The sequence below is a fragment of the Carassius gibelio genome, chromosome B1 (genome assembly GCF_023724105.1).
Source record: "Carassius gibelio isolate Cgi1373 ecotype wild population from Czech Republic chromosome B1, carGib1.2-hapl.c, whole genome shotgun sequence".
In the NCBI taxonomy this organism is placed as follows: domain Eukaryota; kingdom Metazoa; phylum Chordata; class Actinopteri; order Cypriniformes; family Cyprinidae; genus Carassius; species Carassius gibelio.
The window spans coordinates 25,844,357-25,867,675 of NC_068396.1; the positions used below are offsets into that span (position 1 = coordinate 25,844,357).

General features: G+C 36.1%; 1 protein-coding gene across 2 annotated transcripts in view; it reads left to right on the forward strand.

Annotated features, from left to right (window-relative positions):
• Nucleotides 1–6,769: 6,769 nt before the first annotated feature.
• The window catches only part of LOC127949349 (neuromedin-K receptor-like), a 40,909-nt gene continuing 24,359 nt past the window's right edge, over nt 6,770–23,319 (forward strand). The window contains exons 1-2 of one of the 2 annotated variants that reach the window (XM_052546452.1): nt 6,811–7,292; nt 11,925–14,710. In XM_052546452.1, the coding sequence (XP_052402412.1) occupies nt 11,932–12,774 (843 nt within the window). In that variant the 5' untranslated portion in view covers nt 6,811–7,292; nt 11,925–11,931 and the 3' untranslated portion in view covers nt 12,775–14,710. Of the gene's footprint in view, nt 7,293–11,924; nt 14,711–23,319 lie in introns of those variants that run through there. The other variant, XM_052546453.1, reaches the window with a different exon arrangement.

The window sequence follows — 23,319 nt, forward strand, 5'->3', positions numbered from 1 at the left end:
TTGCTACTGATGCTTACTATCAAGAAAATGTAACCTTGTATTTTTTATTTTTTAACAGACACTTATTTACACTTCACATTTGTGACACTGACAGTCAGGACTGAAATTTCTTCAAATCACTTCTTAGAGTATTACACCATCTCAGTCTAGCAATCACTTTTCCATCGATTTCTGAAAGGTTTAGTCAAATCTATTTTCTTCATCACCAAAGGAGTTTAGATGTGCAAAAATTACATTCAGTTACCCCATTTTCAAGTAAAGAAGATATACTGATTAGCTGAAAACTACCTTCATAATACCATAAATGATGTTCCTTTTTGGTTGGATGTACTGTACGTTTGACAAATTGTGTACATTTGACAAATCAATTTTGGGCTGTGTTTTTTTATTTATTTGGATACTAATTTAAAGTTGTTTTCTCTCCACACTCTGGCAGAAGCAGCTCACGGGGTTGTGTGTGTATATTGGTTATGGCTCTGAGTGACCTTAGGCTATGTCAGAGATGGTGGCAGGTGAAGCCCATGAGGCTAGCTGTTTATTTCCTCCCGGCATTTACGAATGTGACATGTTGATGTGATAACTGAAAGGAGGTGAGACTTTTTGAAGGAAACCTCTGCGGTGACTCTCCATGTAGCAGCTAATTTAACCTATAAATCTCTGCCGTAATTAGAACATTGAAGACATTATGTCTTGTGGATCGATGTTGAGGTCTCTCTGCAGTTCTTGACTGCCATTCTGACTTATGCCCATGCTCCATGTGCATGTTCTGCATTTGAACAATTAGCAATTGTGTTGGATGGAAACAACTGGGCCCAAAGGGAGTCAACCTGATGCAATGTTCTGGTTCTTCATTTAAAAAATACACAAGAAATGCATGTATATACACACTTAAGTGTAGTATCTGAGCAACTTTGCACTTTATCACACTGACGGGAAATGAAAACAACAAAACAATAAAACTCATTCTCCAGCTATTTGAGACTCAGTCCTCAATTTCACATAAACGCATTGCTTGCGTGTGACATTTTGCACGTAGGGAACTCTGCAATTTGCTGTCAGACTTTTCATAGGCAGTCAGCTATTAACACTTTCCGTATATTAACGATTGAATGCTTCTTTGAGCTACAAACCCCAGGTCTTTATAGGTTGTGACAAGTCAGCTGCCTCCTCCCTGATTATCATCGGCATCCAATCGGACCCGCGATCTGGAGGAGAACCACACCCGTTTACACGGCCTTCGGGCCAGGATGCTGGGCCGTCCATCCCATGCAAGCGCCGCAGCCAACGAGAAACTGCGGTCAAGCCAGCCGCTCTTTGAAAATACAGGGTCAAGCCAGCCGCACTTTTTTTTTTTTTCGTGTAATCATGCACTCACGGTCAGGCCCGTAGCTGGGGTTTGCGGGGCCCCGGTGGAGGTTGTACCAGTGGGCCATCTTTGAAATTGTTAAACTTGTATGTTCGTTCTATTTATTTGTGATATTTACAATGTTTAAGCTTGTTAAAGTTTGTAGGTGTCAAAGCACAGAAACCGAATAATCAAGGGGTAAAATAAAATATAAATTATATAAATTAAAATATATTCCGATACCTTCAACATTTCAGTTTATTTGCTAAGAACATGGTAATAAAATAGAACAAGAATTCAGAGTTAAACTGTCAGAACAAATTAATTGTGATAATGTCAGAAAACTTTTTGAAAAAGTTGTGTAGTTGAAAACAATCAAAACTTCTTCTCAAAACTGTTAGTATGCCAATATTTACACAACTATCAATACTAAGCAATGTTTAATTTTGTTCAGTCTTTGGTTAATTGGCAATTAAAGAAAAACACTTAAGCAAAACATGGTCAGGCCGAAGTGTCTGAATCATTTTTGGACCCAAATAGTTTTGAACAATTTCACTGGTAGTCCACACTATGAAGAATTCTTGGGTATAATATTTTACAGTTTGCTTTTTTTTTTTTTGCTGTACTCACTTACATAAATTAACTATATTGTCCTTCACCCACTAATATATTTTTTTTTTTAATTCGGCGCGGTCACTTTAAGAGACAAGGCATCCATTATAATGATACAGATCCATTTTCTTTCTCTACTGTTTACTTTCACTTAAGACATAACCGACAGTTTTTTTAGAACATACTTTCCAAGACCGGTACTGTGTCCCATATTCCATATAGGTTAGCTCATTCTTTCAAATCATGTGTATTCAGAGTGACGCTGACTATTATACATTTTCAAGGCATTTTAGTGTATAGTTTTGGAAAAAAACTAAAGGCAAAATCACCCAAAACATCAATCTCCATTGTTGCACTTGCACTTTTCCCCATTTTCCAACATTCATAAAAAGGGTTCCTTTATAGGTTAGCTCATTCTTTCAAATCATAAGTTTTCAGAGTGACCTTGACTGTCACTGTCTTCATTTACAAGTCAGTTTCGGAGAAAAATAAATGCAAATTCACCCCAAGCATCTGAGTCATCCCTTTGACATCACGTCCCATTTTCAAACACTCATTGTTTTTTTTGATTGATTCCTGTTTACAGTCATCCTGACTATTACATGATTATTATTATTATTACGATTAACATTTACATTTACATTTAGTCATATTGCAGACGCTTTTATCCCAAAGCGACTTATAACAGCGGGATACATAAAGTGATTCTACTTAAAGAGTCAAACAGACACAGGAAGTGCTTGTAATACCAAGTTTCAGACATTGTTCAAATAAGTACAAGCTAGAAAAAGAAGGAATAAATAAAGAGAGGTGTTTTTTTTTTAAGATGAAGCCAAGTAGTTTTGAAAGAGATGAGTTTTCATCTGTTGCTTGAAAAGTGCCAGAGATTCAGCATTCCTGATAGGGGTGGGAAGATTTTTTTTTTTTTTTTATGGTTTTGAATAAAATTGATGGCAAAATCATTTTAAAAAAAAAGTGCATTCTACCAATTGGACCATTACCCATTCTCTAACACCCATAAAAATATTTTATTTGTACCTTTTGCTCATTCTTTCAATTGATTACTGTTCACAGTGATCCTATATTACTGTGGTAATTTTCAAATATTTTTGCTGTAAAGTTTGGGAGAAAATTAATGGCAAATTCACCCCAAGTATCTATGTGCACCTTTGCTCCCATTTTCAAAAACTCATAAAAAATTTTTTTTTTTCTTTGCTCATTTTTTTCATTGATTCCTGTTCGCAGTGACCACGACTATTACTGTATTAATTTTCATGTCATTTTACTTTACAGTTTCGAATAAACGCAAACTCACTTCAAAAATGTTTTTATAGAGTGTGTTGTTGCACTCATATTCCATTTTCCAACATAAAGTGTCAGTTTTTGAAGGAATTATTGTGCAAATGTAACATGCTTATTACCATATGAAACTGACTCTTATTTCGTAAATAGTATTGGTCAAAATTGCTAAGAAATATCCTCCTGACGTCATACACTCAACCTTTTCTTACATTTTAATTATTAGTGTCTCATTTAATTAAGTTAAAATATTCATTTTAACCTTAGGAACTGATTATGTTAATCACCTCTTTAAGCAGTACTTAGTTGTGTGCATGGTTTATAATTTTTAGTAAAATTTCTTATGTCTTTGCTTTTATAGCCCTGAGGTTGTTGAATTTGTTTATGGTTATTATGCCTGCAAAGCTATTATTTGTTTTGCTGTGTTGGTTTACCATAACTATAAGTCTATTGAATAGATCTGCTTAGCTGCAATTTTTTGTTTCAGAAAACAACTTTGTACATCTTAAGAATTAATAACACTTTGGGTATACTCTTGCATATCCCATCAGACTGCACAACAGTGCCTACTGGGCCTTCCACACCTGTGAACATTTAGTGACTGTCTTCTGCACACCGATGCATACACCTAAAATCATCTTCTCATATAAGGCTTTTGTTTAATTGCATAAAAAATAACATATTTGCATTTGTATCTGTGAAAAGTCATAACACAGGTAACATAATTCCTATCACATCTTATTTCTTTATTTCAGTCTTAATAAAACTCATTTAAATTCCATTAGGTTGTATTGCAGTCGATCAATCAATAACCTACTGTTATTTCAAAGTGTCATTGAGTATTGAAAGGTGCCTAATAAATTGTCTTATTATTATTATTAAATTATTATAGGAGTAAGCGGCAGCAGAGGCTGTGGAAGAATGACTCCAAGGAGTTCTGCAGAGGCATGAGGACTATAATTGGTTACAAGCTTTATGTACAATAAAAACAACAACAAATAAAATAATGGAAAAGAAACCTCAACAATTTTCCCCATCAAAACATGAACATGACTGTTTTCTACCATTCACACTGAAACAATGATAGACTAATATTAATAATAGCAAATAATGTTTGTTATATAATACTTACTTTGTGTTTTTAATCTCAAAAGATAAGCTATATGTATCAAACAGTAAAAGAGATGGACACAGCGACCCCATTGGTTTCAACCGAGACAAATTAAGTCAATTCGAAGCAAGCACTTCCTGGGGGTCGAGTGTGCTGCGCAGACTCAAACTGAGCTTGATGACATAGATGTGATGTGAGCAACCTGTAAGTCTTCTAATCGCAGTGCCAAGAGAAATCTGTATCAACCACTGAATATTCCAAGGCGAGAAAGCAAGGTGTGGACAAATTTTGGTAAGTATTCAGATTAATTATCTCCCTTGACTTTATGCTTCCACGTCCCCCCGATAGCCTCATAGACAGTAAAAGATTCTCTGTGAGCTTCTCCTCCTGTCCATATGGTAATTTCTCTACTGTGCGACAGAGAGTCGCTGGTTATGACGCAATTGTTAGCCTAGTTTTTACAAAAACTGCTTCTACAGGACCATTATGTAAGATAGAAGGTAATGGAGCCTTTTATTCATTTTCGTGTTTCTTCAGAAACGATTAATGGACAAATGGAGTTCAGCTCAGATGTAAAGTTATTCGCTGTCAAAGTGACACCAAAATGAATGGGAGTCAATGGGATGCTAACAGCAGGTGGGGGTCCGCTAGCCAATGGCGGCGCCCAGTGGTGCTTTAAAAAAATGAAACCCTGCCCCCCTGGTTTCAAAATAGGGCATTTAACAGGATGCAAGAGTTAAATTAGTTAAGCCAGGTCTTATTTTAAGTGTCATCAAACAGAACTTTCCTGACCTCTTTTTTGTGCTCTTAATTAGTTATTATTATTTGAATTAATACATTAATACTAGTCAGGGTGACTGTGAACAGGAATCAATTGAAAGAATGAGCAAACCTACAGTCATTGGCAAAATTATTGGCACCCTTGGTAAATATGATCAAAGAAGGCTGTGAAAATTAATCTGCATTGTCAATCCTTTTGATCTTTTATTTAACAAAATCACAAAAATCTAACCTTTCATTGAATAAGAAGAATTTAAAATGGGGAGAATTATCATTATGAAATAAATGTTTTTCTCAAATACACATTGGACACAATTACTGGCATACCTAGAAATTCTTATGAGTAAAATATCTCTGAAGTATATTCCCATTCATATTCACAATTTTAAACACTCCAGAGTGTTTATTAATATGAAATTATCCAGCCATGGCTTCTTGTTTCACAGAAATATAAATACGAGGGAAAACAAAGCCCAAATCCCCTTACTCATTCATTACAATGAGAAAAATCTAAGAATATATTTCTGATGTGCAGCAAAAGATTATTGAGCTTCACAAATGAGTGAAGTGGCTTTAAGAAAAGAGCTAGAGCAGTGAAAATTCCTATTTCCACCATCAGGGGAATAATTAAGAATTTCCAATCAACAGAAAACTTTACGAAACTGCCTGGAAAAGGATGTGTGTCTATATCGTCCTAATGCACGGTGAGGAGGAGAGTTTGAGTAGCTAAAGACTTTCCAGGGACCACAACTGGAGAAGTGCAGAAAACATGTTGTTTGGGAGGGTTTCAAGAAAAATTCTCCTCGCTCATCCAAAAACAAACTCCAGCATATTTAGTTATCAGACACGACTGGAACTTCAAATGGAACTGGCTGGTCAGATGAAATTAAAAAATGAGCTTTTTAGCAGCAAACACTCATGATGGGTTTGGTGAACACAGGGATAAAAAGTACCCCATGTGTACGATGAAATATACTGCTGTATTTTTGATGTTGTGGGCCTATATTTCTGCTGGAGGTCCTGGACGTCTTGTTTAGATACATGGCATTATGGATTCTACCAAATACCAACATATAAAAAAAGTGACTGACTCAAACACAGACTTGAAAAAATAGGTCAGTGAACACAAAACCAAGCTTTTGCTTTGGATATTCCAGTCGTCTGACCTGAAACCTACAGAAAATGAGTGGGGTGAACTGAAGAGAAGAAGCACCAACATGGAGCTGGGAATCTAAAGGGTCTGTAGAGATTCTGGATGAAGGAATATATATATATATATATATATATATATATATATATATATATATATATATATATATATATATATATATATATACACATACATATACACAAACGTGAAATAAAAAACAATGAATGAAAATCATTAACATTTATAAACATTAATAAACGATTCATAATAATGTACAATACAAACTTTTATGTTCAAAAATAAATTATTTAAAAACAAAACAAAAAAAAAAATTAGTTAAAATAAGCAAAAGTATAAAGGAAACGTGTGTTACAGCTTCTTACATGCATTTTGACTGCTCTCAGCACCCGTACCGTAAGTGCACGATTACACGCGCAAGTCAAGAAAAATAAAAATAAGTGCAGCGGGCTGGCTTGGCCCTGTATTTTCAAATCGCGAATGAGAGAGAGAGAGAGAGAGAGAGAGAGAGAGAGAGAGAGAGAGAGCAAGCATGCAAGAGCTAGGCAGGGAATCTAAGAAACAATATTATTTTCTAGCCAGTTCTAGTAGAGACATTAGCCTACACAAAAGATTAGGCCAAACTGTATCTGCCAAACTCATTTTATCAACAGTCACATGACAGGAAGTATATGCCGCACAGTCATTTTAGCAACGTTCACAAGACAGGAAGCATGTTGCGTAATGGTCTGCAAATGAAACAAACAGATCAGCATTGGTTTGAGTGTTCATCACGGCTTTTCTGTGAAACAATACTTTAAAAAGCAGTAGTAACGAATGCTGTTGAGTCGTACAGGAATGTTCAGCCTTTGTGGATTTTGCCCTTTGTTTATCAAAGTTAATTTATTACTCTGTGTGTGTGTGTCATTCAGTCCTCTCATTTTGCAGACATTCTGAGTATTTTGCTTCCTTCAGCTCTCACTGGATTCATCTTAACGGTAGGATTTTTTAAATTCTAAAGAATTTTCTTTATTGTTTGTTGTATATTTGGGACACTTTTACCATTCAAATGGCTGTGAAAATGTCCCAGTTAAGCTGAATATAATATTTTAAAAGTTTGTAAACATTGGAACGTCTCCGGGTGGGGGGCTTAGCTTGAGTCAAAAAGAGGCGCGGACGCAATGTTGACAAGCGTCACTGCCTCTGCGGGACCGTGAGAGTTATTTTTGTAAATTAACTCTCGTGGATGGAAGCAGGCTACCTGACCCGTATGCCATAAGGCCATATGAATTACTTTTTTTGTCAATGCTTATTTTTTAATGTAACCTATCGCTGGGCTAAATATGATTAGCAATGTGTATTATTTTAAGAGACCATTCAAAGGATGGCACAAACATCTATCGCTGTATGTTTGTTTAACATTTAAACTAACGTTAGCTAGTGCGCTGAAGGTTGGCGACTTTTCACCTATAAAACAGAAACTTGCTGATTTACTAGATAAAACCAACACACCAGTTCATATGCATATATTATTTTACCTGATATGAAGGGCGCACTGCAAACACGAGCATTATTTATGATCATCTCAGTCCAGTCTTTACGCTGTATTGCATTCAACCACAATTGTCTTCTTGATTTATGTGAAGGAATGTCTGCCGGGATCCGGTAAAACTTTAGTTTTGAAACAAAAGTGCTGTTCCTTCTACTCTGGCAGCCAAAAACACAACAAGAAGACATTTTAAAGTCAAAATCTCAAACTTTTAGCGCACCTGCTATGAGTTCTGCCTTTTTTTTTATATATAAAGCTTTATTAAATTCTTACAAAATACAGACAGCAAATTTAAGAACAAAATACAGATATAACATATAGCGAGAACAAAGCAAAACAGAAAAATAAAATACAAGAGTATTTCATGTAAACAGTTCTAGGAATTTACAGAGGTCAATAGTCCTTAGAGCCTTTGTGTTTTTTTTGACAGTGAAGTAGGCGATTAAGGGGTCTATATTTAGGACACTTTTACCATTCAAATGACTGAAACTGTCCCAGTTAAGATGAATTTAACCTGCTATGTTTCAAAACGGAGCTTGAAACTAAATTACCTGCATGGAAAATGTGTATTAAAAATATAAGTGCTGTCAAACGAGTAATCGCATCCAAAATAAATGTTTTTGTTTACATAATATGAGTTGGTACGGTTTATTTATGTATATATAAAAACACATGAATGTATACATTTAAAAAAAGTTATGTTTATATATTAAATTATATAGTATTACATACATTTTCTAAATATCTACTGTATGTGTGTATTTATTTATATACAGAAAACACAGTACATACTCATTATGTAAACAAAGTTTTATTTTTGTATGCGAGTAATCGTGATGAATTGTTTGACAGCACTTATATACAAAGTTGTTACAAATACCCCCTTAAATTTTTCACTTTGTTATGTTGCAGCATTTGCTAAAATAACTTAATTTTTTTCTCCCATTAATGTACACACAGCACCCCATATTGACAGAAAAAACAATTGTTGGCATTTTTTTGCACATTAAAAAAAACAACAACCAAAAAAACCCCACATGGGCCTAAGTATTCAGACCCTTTGCTCAATGTTTAGTAGAAGCACCCCTTTGATCTAATACAGCCATGAGTCTTTTTGGGAAAGATGCAACAAGTTTTCCACACCTGGATTTGGGGATCCTCTGCCATTCCTCCTTGCTGATCCACTCCAGTTCTGTCAGGTTGAATGGTAAACGTTCGTGGACAGCCATTTTCACGTCTCTCCAGAGATGCTCAATTGGGTTTAAGTCAGGGCTCTGGCTGGGCCATTCAAGAACAGTAACAGAGTTATTGTGAAGCCACTCCTTCATTATTTTATCTGTGTGCTTAGGGTCATTGTCTTGTTGGAAGGTGAACCTTCTGCCCAGTCTGAGGTCCTGAGCACTCTGGAGATGGTTTTTTCGTCCAGGATATCCCTGTACTTGGCCACATTCATCTTTCACTTGATTGCAACCAGTCGTCCTGTTCCTGCAGCTGAAAAACACCCCCACAGCATGATGCTGCCACCACCATGCTTCACTGTTGGGACTGTATGGACATGTGATGAGCAGTGACTGGTTTTCTCCACACATACCGCTTAGAGTTAAGGCCAAAAAGTTCCATCTTGGTCTCATCAGACCAGAGAATCTTATTTCTTACCATCTTGGAGTCCTTCAGGTGTTTTTTCATGTGTCTTGCACTGAAGAGAGGCTTCCATCTACTCTGCTATAAAGCCCCAACTGGTGGAGGGCTGCAGTGATGGTTGACTACTTGACTTTCTACAACTTTCTCCCCTCTCCCAACTGCATCTCTGGAGCTCAGCCACAGTGATCTTTGGGTTCTTCTTTACCTCTCTCACCAAGGCTCTTCTCTAGGACGGCCAGGAAGGGTTCTGGTCATCCCAAACATCTTCCATTCAAGGATTATGAAAGCCATTGTGCTCTTATAAACCTTATTTTTTTGTAACCTTGGCCAGATCTGTGCCTTGCCACAATTCTGTCTCTGAGCTCTTCGGGCAGTTCCTTTGACCTCATGATTCTCATTTGCTCTGACATGCACTGCGAGCTGTAAGGTCTTATATGGACAGGTGTGTGTAATCAAACACAGCTGGACTCAAATGAAGGTGTAGAACCATCTCAAGGAGGATCAGAAGAAATGGACAGCACCTGAGTTAAATATATGAGTGTCACAGCAAAGGGTCTGAATACTTAGGACCATGTGATATTTTCAGTTTTTCTTTTTTAATAAATCTGCAAAAATGTCAACAATTGTGTTTTTCTGTCAGTATGGGGTGCTATGTGTACATTAGTAAGGAAAATATTAACTTAAATGATTTTAGCAAATGGCTGCAATATAACAGAGTGAAAAATTGAAGGGGGTCTCAATACTTTCTGTACCCATTATACCCATTACCCACTATATATATTTGTTAATTCTCTTTAACTGTTATTCAGATGACAAAAGTACAAATAAAAGATTTCCAAAGTTTTCACTGGCCAACATAAATGTATTTTGTAAACATGAAAAAATTATGTTTTTGACTACTGCAACACATTCCAGTTGGATAAGAGGCAAAAAATAAAGTTGAAAAGGTTATAGTGCATTCTGTTTTGTAACAATTCACAGTAAGCAGGTGAACTGGTAATACCGTATTTTCCGCACTATAAGGTGCACTTAAAAGCCTTTAATTTTCTAAAAAAACGACAGTGCGCCTTATAATCCGGAACACCTTATATATGGATCAAGGCGCTCTGTCAAAATGTTGACATTCCCTTTAGCACAGCTGCATGTGGATGCATAACGCAAGCCCAGTCAAACGTTTGACTGCAGTATCTTCTATTCTATGTGCTTTATAATCCGGTGCACCCTATATATGAAAACAGTTCTAAAATAGGCCATTCATTGAAGGTGTGCCTTAAAATAAAATGCAAGCAAAGTTGGATCATGTCTCATAACTTTAGACCAAACTGTCATTTACCACAGTCTGCTGCTCCATCAAGAAATGCAACTTGAATATCTGTTAATAGTAGAAAGCTATCAGTTATATGCAGCTGCCGGTTTCTCTGGGCAAGAGCTCATCTCAGATAGTAAAAAAAAATATATGGAAAAATGACTGGCATATGTGCAAAGGTACCATTGACATGGAGTCATATATTGGGATTGTACAGAGATACTGCCATCAAGATGATGTCTTTCATGGGAAGTCCATGGTAATTAGATCAAGACAATACCAGCTCTCATTCTGCATGTGCTACAAAAGCATGGTCTCGTAGAGCCATAGTGAATGTGTTAGAATGGCCTACATGCCATCAAGATCTGTCTCCTATTGAAAATGTATGACCAGTCATGAAAAGGATAGTCAGACAACGACGATCACAGACTGCTGAGCTTCTGAAATCTTGTATGAAGTGAGACTGGACAAAAATTTTGCTTTAACAATTAGTATCCTCAATTCCCAAACAAAGAAACATTAATTAAAAGGAAGACTGATGTGACACAGTGTTAAACTTGCCTCTTTCCCAACTTTTTTGGAGTATGTTGCAGCTATCAAAATCGAAATTTGTTCTTTAGAAATCTTTTCTTTGTACTTTTTTCAATTAAATAAAAGTTAAAAGTAATGAACAAATCAGAGATTCTTGATTGCATTTTACAAACTGTCCCAACTTCTCTGAAATTGGATTGTGTCTGTGTGTGTGTATTTGTATGTGTGTGTATATACAAATTATTTGTAATATATACAAAAAGCCCAAACATTAACTGATATAGATATTTTTAATAACATTTTCAATACATTTTATTTACTAAAATATCTAAATTTGCATGTTTATTTAGATGTACAGTTAATTAAAGAATTTCATTAATCTGAAATGTATTTTAAAGATTTAAAAATATTACCTTGCTCCTTTAAATATATTATGGCATTTGAAAGATTACATGTGATAATAACAATAATAAAAAAAAAAGCCACACTATTCAACATACTTTAACATGCTTGTAAGTACTTAAATTTGATTTTCATATACTGTATAGCCATGTAAAATGACTATCCATTTTATGTTAAAACTTTGTACATTGCTGCTTGTAGGGATATCATGGACCTGAAAGAGTACTTGAACAAGATTGGGTTTACTGGCCAATATGACAAAGCCGACCTGGACAATTTGTTCACCATCCACAAGCTGCATGTTATGAATATTCCATTTGAGAACCTCAGCATCCATTCTGGCGAGAAGAACACTTTGGACCTGCAAATCATCTATGATAAAATAGTCAAGAGCAATCGGGGAGGCTGGTGTTGTGAAAACAACCACTTGTTCTCATGGGTCCTGAAGGAGATGGGTTACAAATTCACTACACTAGGCTCCAAAGTGTTCACCTTGGACTCTCATCTCATCAATCTGGTGGAGATTGATGGGAAGCAGTATATTGCAGATGTGAGCTTTGGAGTGTCGGGCCAAATCTGGCATCCCTTAGAGTTGATCTCAGGGAAAGACCAGCCACAGCCTCCAGGTGTATTCCGCCTCATAAATAATGGGATGCAGTGGGTTTTGGAGAAGACCAGCAGGAAGAAATTGATCCAAGATAAGGCCTTTGATAATTCCAGCCTCATTGATAAACGGCTCACCAAAACATTATACTCCTTCACATTAACACCGCGTGATGTAGATCATTTCCAAAAGATGTCCGATTGCCTGCAGATTAGTGCAGACTCTCTGTTCATGCTCAAATCCATTTGCTCCCTTCAGACAGCCACAGGCTTCAGAGCCCTGATTGGTTGGACGTACAGCGAGGTCACATTTAAAGAGGACTCAGACTTGGTGGACATGAAAGAAATCCCAGACTGTGAGATAGAGGCTTTACTAAAGGACAAGTTTAACGTGGTGTTAGTTAATAAATTCACACCCAAAAACAACAATGCTAATTATTGCATTTAGTACTCAGCTCATCTAATGTTAGTAATCATTGTGTTTTTCTTGAATATTGAGATACAAATTGTGCTCTCTGAACGCTCTACTTCTTTGTATTTAATTATTTTGTTAATGCTCTCTATATATATTTAATATTTTTTTATATATATATTTTTGTTAATTTGGCTGTGAAACCATGTCTCCATTTTAAGTTTACAAATGTCATAGGACAATGTGGAAAAATAATTTTCCATTGTATTTGCTTGACATAACAATACTTTTTGAATTTGTACTTGTCAGCTGAAGTCAGACTACTCTAAGAAGGACGCTGTAGGATTATCCTTGAACAATCCATTTAATTAAAAGAACCCAACACCACATTCCACAGTTCAGAACGATTCCCCATTGAACCATTAGTACATCATAAAACACAGTCATGGTGCCAAGATGGCTAAAGGAGATGTCAACCCCTCCTTTCCCTTCTGTGCCTGTCTAATCTTATACCAGCGACGTCAGGACAGCAGGAAAAGATTTCTCTTTGTTCCCCAAACTTAAGACCAAATGGCCAGGAACCCTGTGGTTACCCCAATGCATAAATCCTCAGCATTATCAGGAAAGGAAGGATGCTAAGGCATTCCCTTGGCCCAGGATCACCAAAAACCTTAAAGCAGGGAACACCTCCTTGCTGCAGCTGTAAATTCCAGAGACTTTGTCTCCCAAAAACCAACATTAAAATTTAACCCACATGTGGTTTAATACAAAAAAACGATCTGAAAATTGCTTCCAATAAGCAAAATTGATTGTTTTGTTTTTTTACCTCACACATTTTTTAAGTATCATGTATGTTTTATATAACCTGTGGAATCATTTCTGTGTTTATCTTTCATTACAGCCTATTCGTAGGGTTTTCTAAGTTATAGGAACTAATCACCAGAAGTTGCCTCATACATGTGTATTCTCTGTATTATGCATGCTTTATATTACTCAAGTAATTTTGTGTGTTAAACACTTATCACTGCTAAATCCTTATTTACTTCCACCTCAACTATGGGAAGTATATGTATTTTGGTACCCACTTGATGGGTAAATGATTTCTAGAATTTTGATATAAAGTAGATGTGTGTAGGATGCACCATATTTAAACTATTTAGTTTGCTTATTAAAGCGTTTAATCTAAACTCTCAGAAGTTTGGACATACGCGATCACGTGGACATTACGCTAATTACAGGCGGGGTGTAGGCCCGCCCAAGACAAAATCTGATTGGCTGTCGTACTAAGAAGGACGGGTCAGATGGACACGCTTATAGCCCAATGACAGACCTTTTGCCTCCTGCTTTTTGCCTCACTTTTGCCCTGCTTGCAGTGACTTGGGCTCTTGCCAGTGTTTTGTGCTGACCTTTCCATCGTCCAGCGTGTTCCTCTTCAAACCACCAAGAGCTCACTCAAAACTAATCAACTCTTCCGTAAGATCCTTCGTTGAACTTCGTTAAAGAAAAACCCTCTCAGAGAAACTCTGTAGCATAGCAACCCGCAACCCTGGTAGTCTCACGAACGAAGAGCCACAAGGCAAAGCCAACCAACCACTCACCATCGAGTGCTGTCCCGAAAGACAGTGTCATCAACCGACTGCCAATCAATCAGTGCCAGAGAATCCGTCTCCAGCAACTTCCAGCAACGCGCCCACAGGAGCATCCAAACGCAAGTGCACAATATCTCCTAATTCTGGCTGAAACTGGTGCAAATCTTATTAAGAAAACGAACTAAGATTAAAGTGCTAGTAAATTGATTCTCTCAGGTTGCGGTCAAGAAATAGTGTCTAACGCTAGACACTTGGGACTCCCTTCACCCTCCGTTAATAACATCACTTGTCTCGGTCACTGTTTGAATGAATGTTTGTTTGTTTTCGTTAGTTTAGTTTGTGTGTATTAGAGTAGTTCAATAAAGCCTTGTTTGATTTTTACATACCAGTGTCTTGTGCTGTGTGCCTACAAGTTACTGCTGTTAACCTTTCCTGTTTCTGTTTCCTAACCGTGGTTGGAAAACACTTGGGAGATCCGTCTTCTCCAGGGCCGGAAGTTCTCCTCCCGGGGTTAACTCCCTAAACTTCACGCTGCTTAGTGCGATGGTAGCATATAAAAACAAAGAGGCCATCTTGCCGAAGAGTTTAGGTGCTTTATTTTGCTGGCTGCACTGAAATACCCTGAACACAGCTAACTACCTGCACCGGTCACCGTATCCCTCTCACACACACTCATCCGCTGCTTCGCGGGGATCAGACAGGGGGAGGGGCGCGCCTCGGACACGGGCACTCACTCACTCTCATTCACACAAACACACTGAGCTGTCCTGCCCTCCTACCGCACCCCCACCATGGTCAAGTACCACATGGGAAGGAGTGGATGGAAGAGACCCAATCATGTGAGTGTTAGTAGCAGGTGGAGTGGATGGCCGGTCATCACTCGAGGCAGTAGAGTCTGCTGGGTGCCCGTCCACTGCTGGTGGCAGGATTTCAGAAGGTGTCCAGTTCTGGGATTGGGATCAAAGTAGTCCATGTGACATCAGATGGTCAGTTAGAATTTTTTTGAAGCATCGAAAATACATTTTGGTCCAAAAATAGCAAAAAATATAGCTTTATTCAGCATTGTCTTCTCTTCCGGGTCTTCTTGAACTACTGGTGATCCAAAAACCGATGCAACCGGTTCTTGACTCATGAATGAGTCAAACTTTGTTCTTTATCTGGCTTGGCTCTGTGTTCATCTTCAGTTCTCTCTTTCACAGCAATTCAGTGAGTGTACTGTTTGAGTAAATGAATTACTCCGGGATATTGGTTTGTTTTAACTCAGAGGGAGTGTCAGCCACATTAAAAAAGTTAACAGCTTAAGTCATTTGTGGATTTATGCTTAATGGAGATGCGAGCCTTTTCAAACGATTCAGTTCGATTTGGTGAACTGGTTCAAGAAGATCTGGTTACATTGAATGATTTGTTCGCGAGCCGGATATCACAAATTGCAGTGTTTTAAACTCTCTCACAACCGACACTGAAGAGAAGACAATGCTGAATAAAGTCGTAGTTTTTGCTATTTTTGGACCAAAATGTATTTTCGATGCTTCAAAAAATTCGAACTGACCCTCTGATGTCACGTGGACTATTTTGAAAATGTTTTTATAACCTTTCTAACCATGGACAGTATACCGTGCACACACTTTCAATGGAAGGACTGAGAGCTCTCGGAATAAATCTAAAATATCTTAAACTGTGTTCCCGAAGATGAACAGTCTTATGTGTTTGGAAACGACATGAGGGTGAGTTGATAATTACAAAATTATCATTTTTGGGTGAACTATTCCTTTAAAGTGAAAAAGTTAATTTTCAGTAAAATGCCTTGAAAATGAATACAGTGATAGTCAGGTTCACTCTGAATACATTTGATTTGAAAGAATGAGCTAACATATAACGGAACATTTCTTATGTGTGTAGGAAAATGGGGAAGTGCAATTGCTAGGATGATTTTTTTTTTGTTATATACACACACATAAACACACTTATTAAAGGGGTAATATGATGCAATTTCAAGACTTCCTTTCTCATTGGAGTTTTACAAGCTTTTGGTGCATAAAGAAGATCTCTAAATTTGCAAAGACTAAAGTCTCTACCTCAAAGAGATATTCTTTATAAAAGTTAAGACTCATCCATGCCCTCCTAAAATGCCTACGTCGCAATATGGGAAGATTTGCATAACACCACCCAAATGTTCACGCAAAGAATGAAGGTGTAACCTTTGATTCTCACTGTAGTATTGTTGCTGCTGTCTGCGACATATCGTGGAGATGCTGTTTTGTTGTGAAAGCATAAATACTTTGTTTGGACTTTCATAAGAGGACGCAACTAGAAATCAGTGGTTAAGTTATTTACAACACTGTTCCAGAATAGTTCAACTCAAATATTCAGATGTGTGCAGCACATTTTATGGAGGATTGTTTCCTGATCCTGGGAGAGAAGGCTACAATGCCGGCTGTTCTGACACACAGTCTGTTAGTATGTTTACATATGTAAAGGATTTGCCACTGGTGATTCAAACACGAGTTTTGAGCAGTGTAGAGCAGCGGATTATCAATTCCAGTCCTCGCGCCCCCCTTCTCTGCACACTTTGAATGTTTCTTTAATGGCTTCAAACGTTTGTTCTATTCGAACACAAGTGCCCTGTGAAGTGGACATCACAGGATACTGCACCATGATTCCACTTTAAAGCGTATATGTTACATTCAAAATGCACTGAAGTGTGTGAGACGTGAATTTAAATTGTATTTATTTACAGAGGTATATGATTTCAGTATGTGGAATATATATATATATATATATATATATATATATATATATATATATATATATATATATATATATATATATATATATAATTAAAAAAAAACCTTAAACCGCATAAACACATTTCATTATACCAAATACAAAAAAAAAAAAAAAAAATAATAATAATGTTCTTTAGCAACATCATATGACACCTTTAAATGAATGCAGGTGATGGTTAGCAGGAAACATATGGTTAATGAACATGCAATTCCTCCAGATTTGTTTCATTAGCTTGAACATCTGCTAGGTAAAAAAGCTCCAATTCCCCTGCAGTTACAATAATGCCACTCAATCGTATTTAAGAGACTGTTAAACACAATTTAATGGTCATGGTGAAGTCTTCTTATATTGCTTTTCCTTGCATTTTATGCTCTTATTGAATTTTGAGCTTATTGAAGTTTTTAATTTACTTTACAACCATTTACCATTTTGCACTGCTATGTGCAGAGAGAACATGCAATGCATTTATAACACTCCTCAAATATTGTAATGATAACCATCAAATGTGGATCCCTTTCAGCTGCAGTTGCTCTGTAAACCAGTCTCATCGCCCCAGACGTATTTTACATTTCTCCCAAGGTTACAATATGTGCACAAGAAATTGCATACTGAATTTCATTCAGCTCAGGGTTTAAGGAAATAAAACTCATTTATAATAGGACTGCAATGAAGATTGTAACTGACAGCTTAACCAGTGTTTTTTTTTTTTTTTTTTTTTAAGTTTAAACTGTATAATTTCATATAAAATACAAGGGGACAATAGCTTCTGCCCTTGTTTTTTTCTCTCTCCTGAACTACTGTGCATTGACCTGTTTCGTAAATGTATTTTACCCATTGATTCTATTCAGGAATCAGTTCAATTTGTCCTTGTCTGTACTTTAAGTCTACACCGTGAATCAATCGATCACTTTCTCTCCCAGTGGCACTAGTTAGACCAGTTGTCACACTGTGCATGGCACTGCATCTGACTACAGAGTGTGTCGCGCTCGTGGCTGCGTTCAACAGCAGTAAAGAGACAGTCACGCGCATTTAAGAACTTAGAAGTGGTTTACTTGTCGATAGAGAAGACAACATAATTGTTCAGTCGGTGCATTTTGCATCGATTCTCATCAGATCGATCATTTATAAGTGACATGTTGCCGTTTTTCGCTTGAGCACAAGACTCTGTCGCGCGCGTTTGGAACAGTGTGCATCGTGAGCGGTCTCCAGTCCACTTGAGATATTTTACATCAGAAGATTTTTCTGGTCATTTTCGCCATGGCACCGCCACAGAACGGATCTAACCTGACGGGAAACTTTACTAATCAGTTTGTGCAGCCGCCGTGGCGCGTCGCGCTCTGGTCTGTGGCGTACAGCTCCATCCTGGCGATCGCGGTGTTCGGGAATCTGATCGTCATGTGGATCATTCTGGCTCATAAGCGGATGCGAACCGTCACCAATTACTTTCTGCTCAACCTGGCGTTTTCAGACGCATCGATGGCCGCCTTCAACACTTTGATTAATTTTGTTTATGCCACTCATGGTGACTGGTATTTTGGAGAAGCCTACTGTAAATTTCACAACTTTTTCCCCGTCACCTCCGTGTTTGCGAGCATTTACTCGATGAGCGCTATAGCAGTCGACAGGTAGAGTACACGTGAAGATAACGTTTAATCACTGTGAGAACTCGATGGGTGTCGTGTTTAATGCATGCTCTCTTTCATTCACTGTCGGAAGTGTGATCAAATACACTAATTGCAACACATTTTGTTGTTGTTTGTTTTTACAAATGCAATCTATTTTTTACATTGGTAAATGAATGAATGAAGAAAATATTTTTCTCAAAAAAGTTCAAAAATTGAATCTAAATGTAGCATAACAGCGATTAAAAAATATATAAATATATATTTTTGTCCTTTTTTTTTAATAATTAAATTGAAAGTCCTTTCTGTCACATGACGACAAAATGGCTTTCATGCTGATTAATTCACAATGATTTTGATTTGGCAGATAAGTTTATATATGAACAATGTGTGAAACTTATTTGCTAATAAATAAGTAAATAAATAAATAAAACCACGAAATATTTTATGGAAATACTGATGATAAACAATAATAATAATTATTATAATAACAATAATGAATAAGAAATACATTAAATAATACACACTATAATTTGTAATTCAGAAATTGAAAACGTTTCATAGAAGAGATATTCAGTGCTTTTTATATTTATTGCCAATTACAAAGCCAATTGTTATGCCCCCCCCCACTTCTCCCTTTTGTTTGTTCTAAAGAGTTCTATGTGTATTTCAAATAGTTTTACAGATTTAGTTAAGGCTGTTTTAAGCTGCCATTTATGTGTTATTTGTCTGCTGATATTAGTTTGTTTGTTGTGCTCCATGTGCCTGTAATTTTTCTTAACTGGGAAAAATGCCTCAGGCAATTTTTCCTACTCATAGCAGAATGCTTGACTGAAGTGAATTGCTGCGCAATGATTGTGGATCAGTGAGCTCTGCTAACATATTTACAGCACCTTCAGGGGGCATCTTGGCAGGTGCAGATGCACATTCATTCAATACATGGAAATAACACAGAGCAACTGGAACCATAAGCATCATGAATATAATTTATTGTATAATTCGTAGACTGAATTGAAAAGCTCAAAATTGAATTGAATCCATTTTGATGATAAATCAGTGGCATTCTTTAAAAATGTAAGGTTGGTAAGCAGTCAAGAATTTGTCACATTTAAGATGCATTCAGATTATTGATGATTATTGTTGAGTGGGTAGCTCGAGGATATCACATGACATCTAAGTACTATTGTTCTATTCTTCTTTCTTTTTAATGTGCACCATACAATTAATTTAGCCTGACCATATTGAGTAGTGAAATGAATCCATACCAATCCAATAGTAAATTAATGGGCTCTCAATGAACAATGGACACAGTCGAGAGAGACAAATTGTTTGCATTTAGCACTAACAGAGAGCTAGTGCTTCTATGGCTATACATAGCATTCATTTATCTTGATCCTTTTATTTAATTTATTTATTTATTTATTTTTTACCTCCAATCAGCTGTTTGAAATCAAATGATTTAAAATAACAATTCAAACTAATGTGAATGAGTGCAACTGATGGGAGATCTGTAGGATAGAAGCCGCAATAATGAATGCTGAATATTTCAGATAGTCTCAGTGCTGTCCGAATCATGTTATTTTGCCAAAAGCACTGCTTTGGAACTTTTGAGGAAATTTGAATGTATCCTACAAGTTTTTTTCCCCTAACTATCCAGGTCTTTACGATGCATAATATGCTTGCACCTAGAAAAAAGGTAGGATACTGTCACCGAGATGGCACCCTTTCAAAAGGTATTTATATGCACTTTCAAGAAGAACCAATTAGAACCAATTATTCATTCATAAGGTACAAAGATGTACCTTTTAGCTTTTGTACCTTGGCTTAGAGTACAGTGATAGATATGGAAAAGGATGATTAAAAAAATATTTTTAAATGATTTTGAAAGTATAGCCTGCATTATTTAGCCAAAGTCAGTAAAAACAGTAAGATTTTGAAATATTATTATAATTTTAAAACAACAGTTTAATATTTTAATATATTTAAAAAATGTGTATATATATATATATATATATATATATATATATATATATATATATATATATATATATATATATATATATATATATATATATATTCGGGATTCTTTGTTTAAAGTTTTTTTTTAACAGAATTATTTTTTTTTTAACATTCTAAATATCTTTACTTTCACTTTTGATCAATTTAATGCATCCTTTCTGAATGAATATACATTTTTTCATTGATGTTTTTGTACCCTGCTGATATTTCCTTATGTTTCATATATAGTAATTAGACAACTCAGATTTTAATCTCACAAACAAAATAAAGTGAAAATAATTGCATATTAAATGGGAATTTAGAACTTCAGCAGTAACCTTAACAGATAGGTACGATTAGTTTGCACGATTAGTTGCACAGTGTGTAAATGTCAGTATCTGGGTACTTACTTAGGAAAATTATTTGTGACGCTATCTATGGCCCTTGTATCATGAGTGGTATGTGTTCTGCAGTAAAGATGAGTTCTCAGAGTAATGCAATGCTTTACAATGAGTCCAAAAGCTAGAAACTGTAGCTGAGTCTTACAGACATCACTCTAATGTCAGAATCTATCCATGATTTTTCTGTGTCCTGTCAGTGGAACTCATGTCAGAAAGCGAGTTGTCACTTTGCACATGTGAAAATGATGGAAGCAGCATAACTTTTGATTAGGTTTAGAACTGATACCTAGCACATGGTCTGAAGCTTGGGTTTCTGTCACAGGTTGACTGACTTCTAGTAAAATGTCAGGTCAATCAGATACAACATAAGCTATTATTCATCCAACATAACAGAATATTTTCCATATATATAAGATTAAAATGCTTAAAAGATGAGTTGGCAATTGATGAGCTGAACTGCTTTGCATTTTAATCCTGATATAATATTAATTAATTCCAAAAAGTGGACTTGCTTTGAGGATGCAACTGTAGTAATTTACAAGGCTTTTATCAGCATTGTTTTATTACTGTAAAAGCAGAAGTACCATACATTCTATTAAAATATCCTATCATTAGCCAATCAACCTTTCATTTATGTTTTAAGATTAAATCCCAAGTTACCAATTAACTCCAAATCCATACTACTATAAAAACATGAGATAATTTATTGAAACTCGACTGCACAAATGCCTCGATTGACTTGACTTCGACATTAACATTAACTTTTTCCTTTTTCAAGGTCCCTAATTATTTCAGCCTGATATGAATAGTCCGTGCTGCACTTTCAGCTTGGGTTATTTTCTGATCCTGTAACAGTGTAATGCAAGCTTTTTTCAATAGATAATTGATACTCAAGGATGAAAAATGGAATATGGTCATAAAAATGGTCATAATTATTATCATATTATGGCTTATTTTGTTCCAAAAACATTTACTACTAATATAGATTGGACCTTGGAAACAAACAAACAAACAAAATGTATGTTGTTTTTTGCAACCAGTATACATAAGCAACCAGGAGATAGTTACTGTTATTTCCTGTGCTCAAAATGTCACATAGTGCTCATGGCTCCAGGCTACATATTTCACAACCCACGTTTGCTGTTACTGTTGTTTTGCTGGTAGGCAGTCACTACTCTTATATACAGAGCTATTGTGACGTCTGCAGGAATTTGCAGTGGGTCAGTGTGCTTGCACTGCCGCATTTAGAGGAAAGTGTGAGATTTGTGCTGACACCACTTGGCCAGACAGTATTTTTTAGTAGGATAAATGTTTAATTTTACTGTTAGAGAGATGGCATTGCTAACAAAACCTCATTGTGTTGGTTTATGAAACTTTAATGAAACTGTTATGTGTAACATTTTTAAAGAATAGTGGAGGCCTTTAAGTTCAATGTCAGTTCAAACATTTTGTCATCAGTGGCATTACACTTCAATGCAATGTTATTTAGCTGAGTGGTTTTACATAAACAGAGGACAACTCTAAAATCTGCTGTATTTATGTATAGCCTAAAATGTCAGATCTGTATTTGTATTTATTGATTACTTTGATTTTCAATAAATTAAAGAACATTTTTTTTTTTTTTTTTTTATTGAGATTTTTGGTAACCGCATGCATGCATTCATACATAATAAAATAATCTAACCAGAAAAAATCAAATAAAGCCCAAATGGGATGTTTAAAACTATGCTATGTTATTTATTCGTTTATTTATGCTAAATAGTATAAATAACAGGATTTGTTTTTTAAATGGGATGCCAAATTGTACTGTATCCATCACATGTGTTGGCTTGTATGTACACATCACAGCATGACCTGAGCTGTTTTTAATTGCGGTATACTAATTAACCTACGCTTTTGAATGTTTACTAGATACTTGCTGAGATTTATATTCATGACTATTATAACTTATACACAGTGTACCCCTCTGTCATATTTCCTGTTGTTTATCCAAGATGCCTACAAAAGTGCTTTGACATCCATATCCAGAAATAACCTTCTCTGCCCAAGAGTAAAATTGGCTGTCTAATAAGCCATTCACTGCTACAAGAGTGAGTCGTTAACAAAGCAAATGGCCTATTATGACTCGTGAATAATTTTGAATACGTTAACCACAGAGGCTTAGCCTCACATTATCGTCCACAA